The following is an 18,678-nucleotide window of genomic DNA, read 5'->3' on the forward strand; positions in this document are numbered from 1 at the left end:
AAAAATAATGTTAGTAAACCTATTACATGCTAATATAGATACCTTTTTTTTGTGTGTGTGTGGTACGCAGGCCTCTCCCGTTGCGGAGCACATACTCCGGACGCGCAAGCTCAGCGGCCATGGCTTCATGGGCCCAGCTGCTCCGTGGCATGTGGGATCTTCCTGGACCGGGGCACAAACCTGTGTCTCCTGCATCGGCAGGCAGACTCTCAACCATGGTGCCACCAGGGAAGCCCCATGACTCTTTTCGAATTATGATTTTCTCAGGGTCTACGCCCAGTAGTGGGATTGCTGGGTCGTATAGTAGTTCTATTTTTAGTTTTTTAAGGAGCCTCCATACTGTTCTCCATAGTGGCTGTATCAATTTACATTCCCACCAACAGTGCAAGAGGGTTCCCTTTTCTCCACATCCTCTTCAGCATTTATTGTTTGTAGATTTTCTTGATGATGGCCATTCTGACCAGTGTGAGATGATATCTCATTGTAGTTTTGATTTGCATTTCTCTAATGATAAATGATGTTGAGCATTCTTTCATGTGTTTGTTGGCAGTCTGTATATATTCTTTGGAGAAATGTCTATTTAGGTCTTCTGCCCATTTTTGCGTTGGGTTGTTTGTTTTGATATTGAGCTGCATGAGTTGCTTGTATGTTTTGGAGATTAATCCTTTGTCAGTTGCTTCATTTGCCAATATTTTCTCCCATTCTGAGGGTTGTCTTTTGGTCTTGTTTATGGTTTCCTTTGCTGTGCAAAAGCTTTGAAGTTTCATTAGGTCCCATTTGTTTATTTTTCTTTTTATTTCCATTTCTCTAGGAGGTGGGTCCAAAAGGATCTTGCTGTGATTTATGTCACAGAGTGTTCTGCCTATGTTTTCCTCTAAGAGTTTGATAGTTTCTGTCCTTACATTTAGGTCTTTAATCCATTTTGAGCTTATTTTTGTGTATGGTGTTAGGGAGTGATCTAATCTCATACTTTTACATGTCGCTGTCCAGTTTTCCTGGCACCACTTATTGAAGAGGCTGTCCTTTCTCCACTGTACATTCCTGCCTCCTTTATCAAAGATAAGGTGACCATATGTGCGTGGGTTTATCTCTGGGCTTTCTATCCTGTTCCATTGATCTATCTTTCTGTTTTTGTGCCAGTACCACACTGTCTTGATTACTGTAGCTTTGTAGTATAGTCTGAAGTCAGGGAGCCTGATTCCTCCAGCTCCGTTTTTCGTTCTCAAGATTGATTTGGCTATTCAGGGTCTGTTGTTTTTCCAAACCAATTTTGAAATTTTTTGTTCTAGTTCTGTGAAAAATGCCAGTGGTAGTTTGATATGGATTGCATTGAATCTGTAGATTGCTTTGGGTAGTAGAGTCATTTTCACAATGTTGATTCTTCCAATCCAAGAACAGGGTATATCTCTCCATCTATTTGTATCATCTTTAATTTCTTTCATCAGTGTCTTATAATTTTCTGCATACAGGTCTTTTGTCTCCTTAGGTAGGTTTATTCCTAGATATTTTATTCTTTTTGCTGCAATGGTAAATGGGAGTGTTTCCTTGATTTCACTTTCAGATTTTTCATCATTAGTGTACAGGAATGCCAGAGATTTCTGTGCATTAATTTTGTATCCTGCTACTTTACCAAATTCATTGATGAGCTTTAGTAGTTTTCTGGTAGCATCTTTAGGATGCTCTATGTATAGTATCATGTCATCTGCAAACAGTGACAGCTTTACTTCTTCTTTTCCAGTTTGGATTCCTTTTATTTCCTTTTCTTCTCTGATGGCTGTGGCTAAAACTTCCAAAACTAAGTTGAATAACAGTGGTGAGAGTGTGCAGCCTTGTCTTGTTCCTGATCTTAGTGGAAATGGTTTCAGTTTTTCACCATTGAGGACGATGTTGGCTGTGGGTTTGTCATATATGGCCTTTATTATGTTGAGGAAAGTTCGCTCTATGCCTACTTTCTGCAGGGTTTTTATCATAAATGGGTGTTGAATTTTGTCAAAAGCTTTCTCTGCATCTATTGAGATGATCATATGGTTTTTCTCCTTCTATTTGTTAATATGGTGTATCACGTTGATTGATTTGCGTATATTGAAGAATCCTTGCATTCCTGGAATAAACCCCACTTGATCATGGTGTATGATCCTTTTAATGTGCTGTTGGATTCTGTTTGCTAGTATTTTGTTGAGGATTTTTGCATCTATGTTCATCAGTGATATTAGCTTGTAGTTTTCTTTGTGACATCCTTTTCTGGTTTTGGTATCCAGGTGATGGTGGCCTCGTAGAATGAGTTTGGGGGTGTTCCTCCCTCTGCTATATTTTGGAAGAGTTTGAGAAGGATGGGTGTTAGCTCTTCTCTAAATGTTTGATAGCATTCGCCTGTGAAGCCACCTGGTCCTGGGCTTTTGTTTGTTGGAAGATTTTTCATCATAGTTCCAATTTCAGTGCTTGTGATTGGTCTGTTCATATTTTCTATTTCTTCCTGATTCAGTCTTGGCAGGTTGTGCATTTCTAAGAATTTGTCCATTTCTTCCAGGTTGTCCATTTTATTGGCATAGAGTTGCTTGTAGTAATCTCTCATGATCTTTTGTATTTCTGCAGTGTCAGTTGTTACTTCTCCTTTTTCATTTCTAATCTATTGATTTGAGTCTTCTCCCTTTTTTCCTTGATGAGTCTGGCTAATGGTTTATCAATTTTGTTTATCTTCTCAAAGAACCAGCTTTTAGTTTTATTGATCTTTGCTATCATTTCCTTCATTTCTTTTTCAATTACTTCTGATCTGATCTTCATGATTTCTCTCCTTCTGCTAACGTTGGGGTTTTTTTCTTCTTCTTTCTCTAATTGCTTTAGGTGCAGGGTCAGGTTGTTTACTCGAGATGTTTCCTGTTTCTTACGGTGGGATTGTCTTGCTATAAACTTCCCCCTTAGAACTGCTTTTGCTGCATCCCATAGGTTTTGGGTCGTCTTGTCTCCATTGTCATTTGTTTCTAGGTATTTTTTTATTTCCTCTTTGATTTCTTCAGTGATCACTTCGTTATTAAGTAGTGTATTGTTTAGCCTCCATGTGTTTGTATTTTTTACAGATCTTTTCCTGTAATTGATATCTAGTCTCATAGCATTGTGGTCGGAAAAGATACTTGATACAATTTCAATTCTCTTAAATTTACCAAGGCCTGATTTGTGACCCAAGATATGATCTATCCTGGAGAATGTTCCATGAGCACTTGAGAAAAATGTGTATTCTGTTGTTTTTGGATGGAATGTCCTATAAATATCAATTAAGTCCATCTTGTTTAATGTATCATTTAAAGCTTGTGTTTCCTTATTTATTTTCATTTTCGATTATCTGTCCATTGGTTAAAGTGGGGTGTTGAAGTCCCCTACTATGAGTGTGTTACTGTTGATTTCCCCTTTTATGGCTGTTAGTATTTGCCTTATGTATTGAGGTGCTCCTATGTTGGGTGCATAAATATTTACAATTATTGTATCTTCTTCTTGGATCGATCCCTTGATCATTATGTAGTGTCCTTCTTTGTCTCTTCTAATAGTCTTTATTTGAAAGTCTATTTTGTCTGACATGAGAATTGCTACTCCAGCTTTCTTTTGATTCCCATTTGCATGGAATATCTTTTTTCATCCCCCCCTTTTTTTTTATTAGTTTCTGCTTTATAACAAAGTGAATCAGTTATACATATACATCTGTTCCCATATCCCTTCCCTCTTGCATCTCCCTCCCTCCCACCCCTCCAGGTGGTCACAAAGCACCGAGCTGATCTCCCTCTGCTATGTGACTGCTTCCCACTATCTACCTACCTTACGTTTTGTAGTGTATATATGTCCAAGCCTCTCTCTCGCTTTGTCACCTTACCCTTCCCCCTCCCCATATCCTCAAGTCCATTCTCAAGTAGGTCTGTGTCTTTTTATTAGTTTCTGCTTTATAACAAAGTGAATCAGTCATACATATACATCTGTTCCCACATCCCTTCCCTCATGCACCTCCCTCCCTCCCACCCTCCCCATCCCACCCCTCCAGGCGGTCACAAAGCACCGAGCTGATCTCCCTGTGCTCTGCGGCTGCTTCCCACTATCTATCTACCTTACGTTTGGTAGTGTATATATGTCCATGCCTCTCTTTCGCTTTGTCACAGCTTACCCTTCCCCCTCCCCATATCCTCAAGTCCATTCTCAAGTAGGTCTGTGTCTTTATTCCCGTTTTACCCCTAGGTTCTTCATGACATTTTTAAAAAAATTCCATATATATGTGTTAGCATATGGTATTTGTCTTTCTCCTTCTGACTTAATTCACTCTGTATGACAGACTCTAGGTCTATCCACATCATTACAAATAGCTCAATTTCGTTTCTTTTTATGGCTGAGTAATATTCCATTGTATATCTGTGCCACATCTTCTTTATCCATTCATCTGATGATAGACACTTAGGTTGTTTCCATCTCTGGGCTATTGTAAATAGAGCTGCAATGGACATTTTGGTACATGTCTCTTTTTGAATTATGGCTTTCTCAGGTTATATGCCTAGTAGTGGGATTGCTGGGTCATATGGTAGTTCTATTTGTTGTTTTTTAGGGAACCTCCATACTGTTCTCCATAGTGGCTGTACCAATTCACATTCCCACCAGCAGTGCAAGAGTGTCCCCTTTTTTCCACACCCTCTCCAGCATTTATTGTTTCTAGATTTTTTGATGATGGCCATTCTGACTGGTGTGAGATGATATCTCATTGTAGTTTTGATTTGCATTTCTCTAATGATTAATGATGTTGAGCATTCTTTCATGTGTTTGTTGGCACTCTGTAATCTTTGGAGAAATGTCTATTTAGGTCTTGTGCCCATTTTTGGATTGGGTTTTTTGTTTTTTTGCTATTGAGCTGCATGAGCTGCTTATAGATTTTGGAGATTAATCCTTTGTCAGTTGCTTTATTTTCAAATAGTTTCTACCATGCTGAGGGTTGTCTTTTGGTCTTGTGTATGGCCTCCTTTGCTGTGCAAAACCTTTGAAGTTTCATTAGATCCCTTTTGTTTATTTTTGTTTTTATTTCCATTTGTCTGGGAGGTGGGTCAAAAAGGATCTTGCTGTGATTTATGTCATAGAGTGTTCTGCCTATGTTTTCCTCTAAGAGTTTGATAGTGTCTGGCCTTACATTTAGGTCTTTAACCCATTTTGATCTTATTTTTGTGTATGGTGTTAGGGAGTGATCTAATCTTATACTTTTACATATACGTGTCCAATATTCCCAGCACCACTTGTTGAAGAGGCTGTCCTTTCGCCACTGTACATTCCTGCCTCCTTTATCAAAGATAAGGTGAGCATATGTGCGTGGGTTTATCTCTTGGCTTTCTATCCTGTTCCATTGCTCTATCTTTCTGTTTTTGTGCCAGTACCATACTGTCTTGATTACTGTACCTTTGTAGTATAGTCTGAATTCAGGGAGCCTGATTCTTCCAGCTCAGTTTTTTGTTCACAAGATTGCTTTGGCTATTCGGGGTCTTTTGTGTTTCCATACAAATTGTGATATTTTTTGTTCTAGTTCTGTGAAATATGCCAGTGGTAGTTTGATAGGGATTGCATTAAATCTGTAGATTGCTTTCAGCAGTAGAATCATTTTCACAATGTTGATTCTTTCAATCCAAGAACATGGTATATCTCTCCATGTATTTGTATCATCTTTAGTTTCTTTCATCGGTGCCTTATAATTTTCTGCATATAGGTCTTTTGTCTCCTTAGGTAGGTTTATTCCTAGATATTTTATTCCTTTTGTTGCAATGGTAAATGGGAGTGTTTCCTTGATTTCACTTTCAGATTTTTCATCATTAGTGTACAGGAATGCCAGAGATTTCTGTGCATTAATTTTGTACCCTGCTACTTTACCAAATTCATTGATGAGCTCTAGTAGTTTTCTGGTAGCATCTTTAGGATGCTCTATGTATAGTACCATGTCATCTGCAAACAGTGACAGCTTTACTTCTTTTCCGATTTGGATTCCTTTTATTTCCTTTTCTTCTCTGATTGCTGTGGCTAAAACTTCCAAAACTATGTTGAATAGGGTGGCGAGAGTGGGCAACCTTGTCTTGTTCCTGATCTTATTGGAAATGGTTTCAGTTTTGCACCATTGAGGACGATGTTGGCTGTGGGTTTGTCATATATGGCCTTTATTATGTTGAGGAAAGTTCCCCCTATGCCTACTTTCTGCAGGGTTTTCATCATAAATGGGTGTTGAATTTTGTCGAAAGCTTTCTCTGCATCTATTGAGATGATCATATGGTTTTTCTCCTTCAATTTGTTAATATGGTGTATCACGTTGATTGATTTGCATATATTGAAGAATCCTTGCATTCCTGGAATAAACCCCACTTGATCTTGGTGTATGATCCTTTTAATGTGCTGTTGCATTCTGTTTGCTAGTATTTGGTTGAGAATTTTTGCATTTATGTTCATCAGTGATATTGGCCTGTAGTTTTCTTTGTGACATCCTTGTCTGGTTTTGGTATCAGCGTGATGGTGGCCTCGCAGAATGAGTTTGGGAGTGTTCCTCCCTCTGCTATATTTTGGAAGAGTTTGAGAAGGATGGGTGTTAGCTCTTCTCTAAATGTTTGATAGCATTCGCCTGTGAAGCCACCTGGTCCTGGGCTTTTGTTTGTTGGAAGACTTTTCATCATAGTTCCAATTTCAGTGCTTGTGATTGGTCTGTTCATATTTTCTATTTCTTCCTGATTCAGTCTTGGCAGGTTGTGCTTTTCTAAGAATTTATCCATTTCTTCCAGTTTGTCCGTTTTATTGGCATGGAGTTGCTTGTAGTAATCTCTCATGATCTTTTGTATTTCTGCAGTGTCAGTTGTTACTTCTTTTTCATTTCTAGTTCTTTTGAGTCTTCTCCCTTTTTTTTTGATGAGTCTGGCTAATGGTTTATCAATAGTTTCTGATTTTTTAAAAGGCCATTAATGGATTTTGCAAAACTGATCCATCACATGGAGTCTTTTCACAGTCACATTTTGCCCGGGCCAGGCTGAGAGCAGGGGAGCCTGGGAGTGTGGGGAGGAGTGGAGCAGTGGCTGGTTCCCCAGCACGGTGCACGTGAGCATTCCCCCAGCCTGGTGAGATTCTCACGTTTAAGCGTATGTTTTTGCACGTGCCATGGTCTCTCCACACGAGCCAACTACTTCATTTGGTGCTCAACCACAGATACTGGCATCTGGTCCAGTGCTGCAGAAACCATGGCCTGTATTAGATTCTGAGATGTCCTGTGTCTGTCTCCATCATGCTTTGTAATAACTACATGCTGGACTTTATAGGTGACTGAAGGGGTTTTCAGAGATCATTTTGTTTATATGAGATTCTGACTTTAAGCCTCGCCACCCTGACCCCCATATAAGGTATGACTGCAGGGGACTATACCCAGAGCCATTTTCACTGTACCATTGGCTCCAACAACCTAAAAAGTCTGAGTGGAACCCTTTCTGCTCTATGGCTGATGAATTATGACAAAATGTCCTTTCAGGTCCACACAGTTCTGGCTGGCATCTTTGCCTTCTTCTTAGTCAAGTTAAGTGCTGCACGAAAACTCAGAAGTTTCATGGGGCTCTGGGGCCTCAGGTCGTACTTACGTTGTGTCAGGTATTGCTACAAGCCAACATTCACGTGTAAATGTCCAGGTGACAGCTTGTCTGTTTCTTCCTGCAGTTGGTCACCACAGAAGGGCGCTTCCTCAAAGACAGTTTGTACAGTGAAGGAATCCTAATTGTATGGGACCCGTCTGTTTACCATTCAGATATCCCAAAGGTAAGTGGGTGTCCATGGGAAATTGGGATTGAGTCACCTGTTTGTTTATAGATTTCCCCGAGGTCCTGGGTTTTAAAGTCACGGCTGACCTGGACCACACTGAGGGCTGGCTATTTCCATTTTAGGGCACCCCACTTCTGGACTAGCGGTTCAGAAGGATTCCTGTCCTATACCAGTGCTCTCCATGCCCACCCTGCACTACCATGTATTTGTCTCCCATTTATGGTCTGTACCAGGTTTAACAGTGGCTGGATTTCCCACCATCTGGGGTGGATTGTGTTCACGTAATACAATCATTCCTGATGGGCACCAGCAGGAATAGACAGTGGTTACTATCACTTCTATACGTAATATTACCACACTCTTCCCACACTTCCAATTTCCATATGCTTCTCATTTCACTCTCATAGCTAAAGAATTAGATAGATAGCAGCACGGTTATTCCCATTTTACAGAGGAGGAAAACAGAATATGTGTGCCTGTCGGGGGGTCACCTGCCCTGGGACTTGATTTGCTAAGCAGAGGGCCCAGATCTGCAACATCAGCTTTTCCAGGGAAGGAGAAAGAGTCTCAGTCCTGCTGGAGTCTAGCTTCTCCAGAATGGCCCTCTCACTGTTACACACGTCAGTTGGCCTCTCCCTGATATGGGCTGCAGTGGCCACTGGAGAAAGGCTTTAGGGAGGAGGGACAGAGAGCATTGTTCCTGGGACACTTAATTCTTATGCTGGACACACCAATAGCTGATGGGCTCTGGTATCCCTGGCACCGTCCTCTCACTACCTCAGTTTCCAGTTTTGTATTGATCTCACTTAGAACTGAAATTTGCCTGGGTCAGGTCAAGGACTGTGAATCCACAGATGTGGCAAGCTGTGCCCCAGTTTTCACCCCTTTAAAAAAGAGAGGTGGGGTTACATAGGGCCAAGAGGCCCTCTCAGCTCTGATATCCTTCCCAGATTCTATCATCCTGAAGTCTGAAGCCATTCCAGGGTCAACAAACTCAAAGCTTGGTGAGCACAGGCTGTGTGCTGGGTCCCCCACTATCAAGTGAGAGCTTGAAGTCTGGAATTGTTTTGATGAAGGGGCTGTGCCTCAGGAGTCTGCCTTGGTCCTTCCCCACCTCCCCTCAAGTCCTCAGACGAGGATAACCCCCTGGGGGCAGCAGTGGCATTGGCATGTTGCTCTCCTTGAGAAGACCTCCTCCTTCTTTTTCAGTGGTACAAGAATCCCGACTACAGTTTCTTCGATAACTTCAAGAGTTATCGTAAGCTTCATCCTGATCAGCCCTTTTACATCCTCAAGCCCCAGATGCCTTGGGAGCTGTGGGACATCATTCAAGAAATCTCCCCCGAGCAGATTCAGCCAAACCCCCCATCTTCTGGGATGCTCGGTGAGTCCATGTCTGGGGAAAGACCTCTTGTGCTTGATTCTAGAACAGATTAGCCTTCTACTGGGGTCTCATTCGTTCATTTGTTTGTTCATTCACCACACAGTTGCTAGGTTTTGGCTGTGTTTGTACGCTGAGGCAAATTCCAGCTAAGACACAGAGGTTGATAAGATAGACACCGCCTCCTTAATTTCAGGGTGTCCAGTGGGAGAGTTCAGTCAGGTGTCTGCGGCAATGTTCAATTTGTGCCAGGAAAAAGTGACCAGCCCGTTGCCATAGGAGAGAGGACCCCTTCCAGAGGGACAGTCAGAACTTTGAGAACTTGGCCCAGGCCTGGGAGAGGGGAGGATTTGGCAGGTGGAGATGGAGAAATGGGAAGCACAGACAAGAGGAGGCAAGAAAACGGGAGGAGCGAGGCTGAGAGTTGGATGAGGCCAGCGAAGCACTTGCTTCAGGTGTACAATTTAAGGAGGTGCCAAAAAATTCAGAAACAAATGATATCTTAATACAGAATCTTTTAAAAAAAATCACGGGCTTCCCTGGTGGCGCAGTGTTTGAGAGTCCACCTGCCGATGCAGGGGACACGGGTTCGTGCCCCGGTCAGGGAAGATCCCACATGCCGTGGAGCGGCTGGGCCCGTGAGCCATGGCCGCTAAGCCTGTGCCTCCAGAGCCTGTGCTGCGCAGCGGGAGAGGCCACAGCAGTGAGAGGCCCGCATACTGCAAAAAAAAAAAAACAAAAACAAAAACACAATTAATGCAAAATTTTATGATAGACAAAATATCAAAATTTTAGATAAAGGCAGGATCAATAATAATGTCATTATTGTCCTGAGCCATATCAGAATCTGTGGAAAAAGGAAGAGTCAATAATATTTTATTCAGAATTTCAAAAATCTGTTCACCCTGGTGACCACCCTAGTCATGGCCCTGAGAGAAGCCTGAGTGGTGAGGCTTAGCCGGGTTTGGGGGCCACGAATGGAGCTGTGGGTGCTGACATGGGGGTGGGCTGGGGTCAGAGTGCTGGGGGCCCTGCATGCTGGCTACAGACTTTCTTCTTGGACCTACTCCACACCTCTCCACCCTGATGGCCCGTCTGCCCTTCCCTCCCTTTCACTTTGAGTTCAGCTGGACCACGGGCACTTTCTACAGCCTCCAGGGCTGCCTACAACTCCCCACCTCCCGCCCATCTCAGGGTCCTCGCCCGCCCACCTTCCCTACTGGACTGCAAAGTCCCTCAGGGCGGGGACTGCATTTGCCTCATCCTTGTGGGTCTGGCATAGGATAGCCCTGAGCTAAATGTTCCTTGGGCAAACGAACGAAATAAATGTTTACTATCAGAGGCATTTCCTAATAGAAAGAGGTGGAGGCGCTTTCAGCATCCCATCGTCTTCATACCTTTCTCTTCCACTTTTGGATGGGTGCATTAGGGGGCTCCCCCTGGACCCTTTTGAGCAGAAGTAGATGGAGAGCTTCCTGGGACACTTTCTCATTGCCCTACTGCCTGCCTTTGTCCATGCTATTCCCGCCACCACCAGGCTTTCCCCCTTGCCCACCCCTCATGGCCAGAGCCCCTGCCAGGCCCCATACCAGTGCTCCAGGAGGTGCACCAGGACCCTTCTCTCATAGAGGGCTCCCTCCCATCATCTCTAGAAGCACTTCTGCTGTGCCTTCATCAGTTAGTTGCAGAGGTGTCTTTTCTCCCCCATTGAACCAGGAGGCAGCCAGAGGGCAGAGGTGGGGCTTTTCCCATGTCTGATTCTTCTAGAACAGAGTTGCTGCTAGCAGTTTACAGTTTTGCTGTTAGTGAGGACTGTTCATCATAAAGATTCCCTATATTTATGGTTGACAAAAGCAGTCTAGAGCCATGATGTTATTGCATCCTAACGATAGCCTATGTGGTAGCAAGAGTGGGTAAATCACCCCCTTGGGGCAGATGAAGAACCTGAGGCCCCAAGCAGGACGTGTCTGGCAGGAGATGACCAAGCCAGGTGGGGACAAGCGTGGGTGGTGGCAGGCGTCTCCTGCCTCTTGCTGGGTCTGCACCCTGAGTGTTCTGTAACCCTCCCTGAGAGCACAACCTGGCCACACCCTCTCGGCTCTTGTCTCCTGCCTGACTGAGCAGAGCGTATCAGTACAGACCATGGCATGCTCCTGTACCAACTGTCCCTCCTCCCACCTGAGGCACGAAGCCTTCGCTCCCCACGCTGTTTCTCCAGGTACTGATATAAGAAACGCCTCCCAAATTACCATCTAAGAGGCTGATCCAAGATACAGAGATGCTAGAAAGTAATATCTGCATGGAATGGTTCTGTCTCCTCAGTCACGTTGTCCTCTCTCTTCATATAGCTTATGGACAGTGATAAGTTCATTGACTGATGCTGGAGCACTTCAACCCATTAGCGTTTAGGGAGGGCCTGCTGTGCACCAGGCCCTGACCTGGGTGCTGAGCAGGGCAGCATGAACCCTACGAAAGTGCAAAGGGCCCTGCACCCAGAGGAACAGCCTGCTGGACTGGCTTCCCAGAACAACTCAGACTGGGAATCACACTCAGAAACTCCAGACAGACACCTTCCCCAGATTTGGGGGCATAAGCTGCTGGGCTCCCTGGGCAGCCCTCTGGGGAGCTGGGGTGGGTTGTCGGGCAGGACTCACCTCTGCTTGCCTCTCCAGGCATCATCATCATGATGACAATGTGTGACCAGGTGGATATTTACGAGTTTCTCCCATCCAAGCGCAAGACTGACGTGTGCTACTACTACCAGAAGTTCTTCGACAGCGCCTGCACGATGGGGGCCTACCACCCACTCCTCTTTGAGAAGAACATGGTGAAGCACCTCAACCGGGGCACGGACGACGACATTTACCTGCTTGGAAAAGCCACATTACCTGGCTTCCGGAGCATTCACTGTGGAGCATAAGCTGCCTGGCCAGGCCCCCTCACCCTTCTCCATCGGGCATTTTACAGCTGGTCTCCTGGCCACCCTGGGCCCAGGAAGGCTGTTCCTGAATGATCACTGCCTGCACTCCAGGCAGCAAGAACCTTCAGGAATCCAAGGGCAGGGACCCAGGCCCAGCCTGCCCTTTTGTCATGGGGGTGTGTGAATCGAGAGCTTCCCACCACACTCATGTACACACGCCTAGGATTCCTTCCAGTCAGAGTCTTCTCTGCCCCTCCCCTGCACAGGTAAATGCAAGATCCACCTTTCCCAGCGGGGCTGCCAAAGCTGGGCTGCTTTCCCACTGGAATGACGTTATTCTTGCAAACCAGTGCTCTGTCACGCTTGAAATCTACACCTAGACACTGATTTCATGTTTTAAACAAACTCTCCCATATTATGATTGTGCCCATTACAAGGTGCCTCTGAGGGGCAAATAAGTGTCACAAGGCATAGGAAACACAGTCAGTTCCTCTAGAACTAAGCTGCTCCTAAGGTCCATGCCCTGGGAGAGGCAGTGTTCCTATCATTCTGGCTGGTTTGGCGGCCCTTGGCCTTGGTGCTGGTGAGCAAAGGGTCTTGATGAACCCACAGCCCTCTCCATATGTGAGGAAATGAGAGTACAGAAAAAAAAGGTACAGTCTCCATCCTCAAGTTGCTTACAGCTCAGTGCGAGTGACAGAATGGATTCAGTGTGCTCGGTGCCCTGTGGGCTTGTAGGGTGGTGGGCTTGCTGTGCTATCTTTGCACCAGGAGGGGCCACACACTTCCTGTGTCAGTGGGTCATAGAGGGCTTCATGGAGCTGGGGGCTGTGGAGTGGATTTTAGAAGAGGAAAAACATGTCAAGCAGATCCTGCCTGAGTCATCTGAGATGTGTTTTCCTTTCTGCCTTTATTACCCATATTCATTCTCTAAGATCTGCCTGAATTTACAGGTTCAAGTTATTTTTTGAGGAAGCCCCCTCCCCTCATGTCTGAGGCAGCAAGTGCAGCCCCATGACAGATGCCAGGCAAGCCAGATGCCAAAAACCTGATTTCCCCAGGCTCGCCTGGTCTGAGCCTAGCCTACCAGCTGGGTGTGCACACCATATCCAAGTCTTCCTGTTTGATGCCTACCCCCAAACCTCCTCCTGCAATCTTGTTTTTCCCTTTAGTCTTCCTCCTCCAAAATTACTTTTAAGCATTTTCCACTTTAAAATATCCTCACCCATTCTTTTTGACCTTCATGGGCCTTTTGTGAAAGGTCTCTCAGGGACTGGGAATGTGGTTTTCTAGGACTTAAAGTAGCTCTCAGAGGTCAGAACCTTGGAGATCATGACTGATTCTCACCAAGTGTATCAGATTGCTGTATCCTCCACCTCTCCCTGCAAGGGAGCAAAACCAGAGTCTTCAGGCAGAGGCCTACCCACTGTGGTCTGTCTACACACTCCCTGGACCATTGTGCTAAGTCCCCTCCCCTGATGGGGAGCCACACTGGACTGGACCAGGCTTCTGGACTCCCAAAGCTAGCCCTGTGTGCTCAAGAGCCTCGACTGTTTGAGCTCCAGACCAGCTGTTTTGGAGCTGGAGTCCTCATGTGCTGCCAAACCATTGGCTTGAGTAGGCAGTAGAAAGAGCTCTGGAGTGAGAAGCCCTGGGTTTTCAAAGTGATGTTCCCCTATTACTCGCTATGCCACCATGGGTAAATTCTCCTCTCTGAGCCTGTTTCCACATCTGTAAAATGGGTGATAAGCCTGCTTCACAGGTGCTGTGTGGGTTACCTGGCATATTGCAGGTGCTCAGTACATGCTGGATTCCTCCCTTCCTTTACTAAGGACCTGCTCTGTGCTCACATCTGGGCAGGACCCTACTCTGTAGGCCAGAGAGGGGGCCTTGTCCTGAGGGAAGTTAATGTCCTATTGGGAGACTACACCTACCCTGCTTAGAACACCCTGGAAACCATACGAGGGAGTGGAGGGTGCAGAACGTGCCCCTCCTCCTCCCTGCGGGCAGCTTAGGCCTGATCTGCTCGGGGACGGGCGGAGCACTTGGGCCACGGGCTGCTGTGTAACATGAGTCTTTTCCATGTCTCTGGGCCCAGGAATTCCTCACAAGCTTTGAATCATGAGCACTGAGTGCAGAGGAAGGTGGTATTCCATCATCAGGAGAGAGATGTTGGTGTGGACACTAAGACTACACTGGGTAGATGCTAGCTTTTAATTGTTATTATGAAAGGATCAAATTAATTTCATTCTGTGCTTTCTCTACGTGGAAACTGGTAGAATGCAAATAAGATGTGGATATTATCATTAGTCTGATAAGATGTTTAATATTTGTGATAGGTAATTTAAAAATTATGACTCAGTCCTGTAGGAAAGCCACTGTCTCTAAGGTGTTCTGTCTTCTTCAGTAGCCATCTGTTCATTCTATATCATGAAGTCCTCAAATCCTTCCATCAATCAGATAAGCTATGGATATTGGTTTGGAGTTGAGACATCAACCTCAGAAACTTCTGAATCATGACTAAGCTAATTCTGAATTACCCAAAGATTATGTAAAATTTTAAAATAAATGTTTTTTAAAAAGCTTGTCCCTTTTTTCTTACTTGCTAAGGGAACAACTGCTCATTGTCAATTCTTGACTCCAAAGAGGACACAACTGGAATTCCAAACCCCCAAATCCTCCCCCACAAGCTCCTCTGGCCTCTTAGCCTCTCTTTTCAACACTCCAGGAAAAGGAATGCTTGCTTACATGGCAGGGCAGCATCTTTGAGATACCGACTGGTTTATTTTCTTCATTTTTCTCTTGCTGGGATTCAAATGATGAAGCTGTTGTTCATCCAACACCTCAGGGAAGGGCTGCAGTAGGGCAGAAAGCAGAATGAAAAGAAGGTTGATTTCAATAGCCTAAAACCCTTAAAGGAATGATGTCCCAAGGGAACAGCCAAATTGTTTACATACAAATCCTGAGGAGGCACAGGAGTAAGTGGAGAAAAAAATCATTCCTCTTCCCCGTGAACCGCCCACCTCCTGTTATGGGCTGAATATGTCCTCCTAAATTCATATGTTGAAGTCTTAACCCCTAGTACCTCAGAATGTGACCTTATTTGGAAATAGACAATTGGTTAAGATGAGGTCATACTGGCGCTGGGTGAGCCCCTAATCCAGTATGACTGGTGTGCTTACAAAAGGGGAAATTTAGAGGTAGACATGCACACAGGGAGAACGCCATGTGAAGATGAAGGCAGAAATCGGGGTGATACTTCTCCAAGCCAAAGGTTGCCAGTGAACCACCAGAAACTAGAGGAGAGGCATGGAAGATTTTCCCTCACAGCCCTCAGAAAGAACCAACCCTGCTGACACCTTGATCTCGGACTTCCAGTCTCCAGGACTGTGAGACAAAAATTTCTACTGTTGAAATCACCCGGTTTGTGGTGCTTTGTTATGGCAGCCCTAGCAAACAAATATTTCCCCACCCCTGCTTATAACTCCTTACCTACAACAGAGTCTCCTGGAGTGGGGCTGGAAAGAACACTGAGAGGAACCAGGCTGTCTCAGAACCTGGAGAGAGGGCCCTGTGCCGTGTCCCCAGCCAAAGCTCTAGGAAGGACCAGAAAATCCTTGGAGAGTGAGGCTTTCACGGGGCTGTAGTCCAGGCAGATTGGACCTTAGGCAGCCTTGAAGAGCTCCCATGCCTGGAGAGGCAAAGAAGCAGCTGAGTGATGAGATTGTGAATGAGGGACCCCTGAGTAGTGTTGAGAGGTCAGATAACATGGAAGACTACTCCCCGACCCCTGCACGTAATGCCTTAGCATTGCAAGTTCCCTGGAACTCAGATGTAACGCCATCTCGACTGAGATTGGGTTTCTGCCTGAATCTCAGGGGAATGGGAGCTCAAAAGAGCAGTGAAAGAAAAATAGATTTCAATTAGTTTGGAAATTGAGATTTGTGCTTGCCAAATTTACAGTGGCCTTAAATCTCTATGAGGTCCTTTCAATTGGTGAGCTGGGCCTTGGGGTGGCACTAGACTTCTCTGTTTGGGCCTTGGGGGAGCTTCTGCAACCTCCCCAGGCTGCCTTTCCCCTGGTTCCTACTTTGCTATCTGCTGGTTAGTTTAAGGTGTGTATGTTAGGGGTGAAGGAGAAAAAATGAGACCCTGGCTTCTCTTTTCCTCACCAGCTGCTTAAGGAGAAGAAAGACACAAGTCACAAAGAGAAAGACCAATAGAGAGAGAGATTTGTACCTGCATCCTCCATGCCCACCCCACCCACAGATCCCCTTACTGACTGAAGCCCAACTCCAGGCTCTTTGTTCTTGCAGAACGCTTCACACCTTGGCAAGTGTGCTTTACCCACACCAGTAATGGCTTCACAGCCATAAGCAGGAGGCGGAGAAGTGGTGCACTGGAACTCTGGGACTGCCACCCCCACCCTATTCCCAGCTCCCTGTGTGGTTTTGGTTTTTACTTCGTCTGTGACTCTCACAGCAGCCTTCGAGGATGTTCTGTGATGTGATGGGGAGTGCATTATGGCCCCAGGGACACTTTCCACTCTAACTGGGGCAGGAACACCCTAACCCAGAAAATTCATCCTTATGGGCTTGGGTAATGGCATCAGTTTCAGGAGAGAGGAAAAGGCCTCACTTGCACCCATGAAATCCCATCACCCAATGCATTTATGCTGCCATCCAGTCCTTCTCAGGATTGACTGGAAAACAAGTTTATAATGGAGAGAGGAATTCTATTCAGTCCAGCAAGTACACAGTGAGCACCCACTGTGGCTGGCATTGGGAGACAGTGACAAAGACTCCCAGCACCTGCCCTCCAAGAAATCAGAGCCTGGGAGAGTAGACCTGTCCTGTCTGTGTGTAGTATTATCAGGTTCAAGTGAGAGAAGAGAGCTGCCATTTTCTGAAAAGCTAAGCCTGGAAAGTATGGTTATTGTTGTTAGGCATGAATTTATAACTGCATAGAAGAAAAATACTATGCAAATGCCAAATATGAAGGAATATAATCATACAAGGTAAAAGCACAATAATGAAGTTATAGAAGAAAGATTCATTTTGGCTGGGATTTGGGGAGTCTCAGTGGGTGACAGTCTTGAGGGACAGGCAGGATTCCCCCTTTTTTCTTTAAGGAAAATGCTTTTCCTGATTATAAAAGTTACACATATTTACTGTCAAAACAGAAAATCAGGGCCTCCCTGGTGGCGCAGTGGTTGAGAGTCCGCCTGCCGATGCAGGGGATACGGGTTCGTGCCCCGGTCTGGGGGGATCCCATATGCCGCGGAGCGGCTGGGCCCGTGAGCCATGGCCGCTGGGCCTGCGCATCCGGAGCCTGTGCTCCGCAACGGGAGAGGCCACAGCAGTGAGAGGCCCACATACCGCAAAAAAAAGAAAAAAAAAAAAAAAAAAAAAACAGAAAATCATGAAGAGGAAAAAGTCCATCTCCAACCAAAGATAATCCCTACTAGCAGTTCCCAAAGCTACATTAGTCAAAACAGTATGGTACTGGCACAAAAACAGAAATACAGATCAATGGAATGGGATAGAAAGCCCAGAAATAAACCCACACAGCTATGGTCAATTAATCTACAACAAAGGAGGCAAGAATACACAATGGAGAAAAGACAGTCTCTTCAATAAGTAGTGCTGGGAAAACGGGACAACTACATGTAAAAGAATGAAATTAAGCATATACAAAAATAAAACCATATACAAAAATAAACTCAAAATGGATTAGAGACCTAAATGTAAGACCGGACACTATAAAACTCTCAGAGGAAAACAAGGAAGAACACTCTTTGACACAAATCGCAGCAATATCTTTTTTGATCCACCTGCTAGAGTAATGAAAATAAAAACAAAAATAAACAAATGGGACCTAATTAAACTTAAAAGCTTCTGCACAGCAAAGGAAACCATAAACAAAATGAAAGACAACCCACAGAATGGGAGAAAATATTTGCAAACGAAGTGACCAACAAGGGCTTAATCTCCCAGATATACAAACAGCGCATGCAGCTCTATGTCAAAAAAAACCCAATCAAAAAATGGGCAGAAGATATAAATAGAAATGTCTCCAAACAAGACATATAGATGGCCAAAAAGCACATGAAAAGATGCTCAACATCACAAATTATCAGAGAAATGCAAATCAGAACTACAATGAGGTATCATCTCACACCAGTCAGAATGGTCATCATCAAAAAGTCCACAAACGATAAATGCTGGAGAGGGTGTGGAGAAAAGGGAACCCTCCCTACAATGTTGGTGGGAATGTAAAGTGGTACAACCATGATGGAGAACAGTATGGAGGTTCCTTAAAAAACTAAAAATAGAGCTACCATATGATCCAGCAATCCCACTCCTGGGCATATATCTGGAGAAAACCATAATCCAAAAAGATACATGCACCCCAATGTTCACTGAAGCACTATTTACGATAGCCAAGACAAGGAAGCAACCTAAATGTCCATCAACAGAGGAATGGATAAAGAAGATGTACATATAAACAATGGAATATTACTCAGCCACAAAAAGGAATGAAATAATGCCATGTGCAGCAACATGGATGGACCTAGAGATTATCATAC

The 18,678-nt window shown here is 44.7% G+C and overlaps 1 protein-coding gene across 1 annotated transcript in view; it reads left to right on the forward strand.

The window, feature by feature from the left end:
- The window catches only part of ST6GAL1 (ST6 beta-galactoside alpha-2,6-sialyltransferase 1), a 149,437-nt gene extending 137,261 nt beyond the window's left edge, over positions 1–12,176 (forward strand). Inside the window, exons 7-9 of the mRNA XM_060100117.1 lie at positions 7,687–7,785; positions 8,998–9,172; positions 11,842–12,176. Coding sequence (XP_059956100.1) covers positions 7,687–7,785; positions 8,998–9,172; positions 11,842–12,089 — 522 coding nt within the window. The 3' untranslated portion in view covers positions 12,090–12,176. The remainder of the gene's footprint in view (positions 1–7,686; positions 7,786–8,997; positions 9,173–11,841) is intronic.
- The last annotated feature ends 6,502 nt before the right edge of the window (positions 12,177–18,678 follow it).

This window comes from Mesoplodon densirostris, chromosome 5 (assembly GCF_025265405.1).
Source record: "Mesoplodon densirostris isolate mMesDen1 chromosome 5, mMesDen1 primary haplotype, whole genome shotgun sequence".
Taxonomy (NCBI): domain Eukaryota; kingdom Metazoa; phylum Chordata; class Mammalia; order Artiodactyla; family Ziphiidae; genus Mesoplodon; species Mesoplodon densirostris.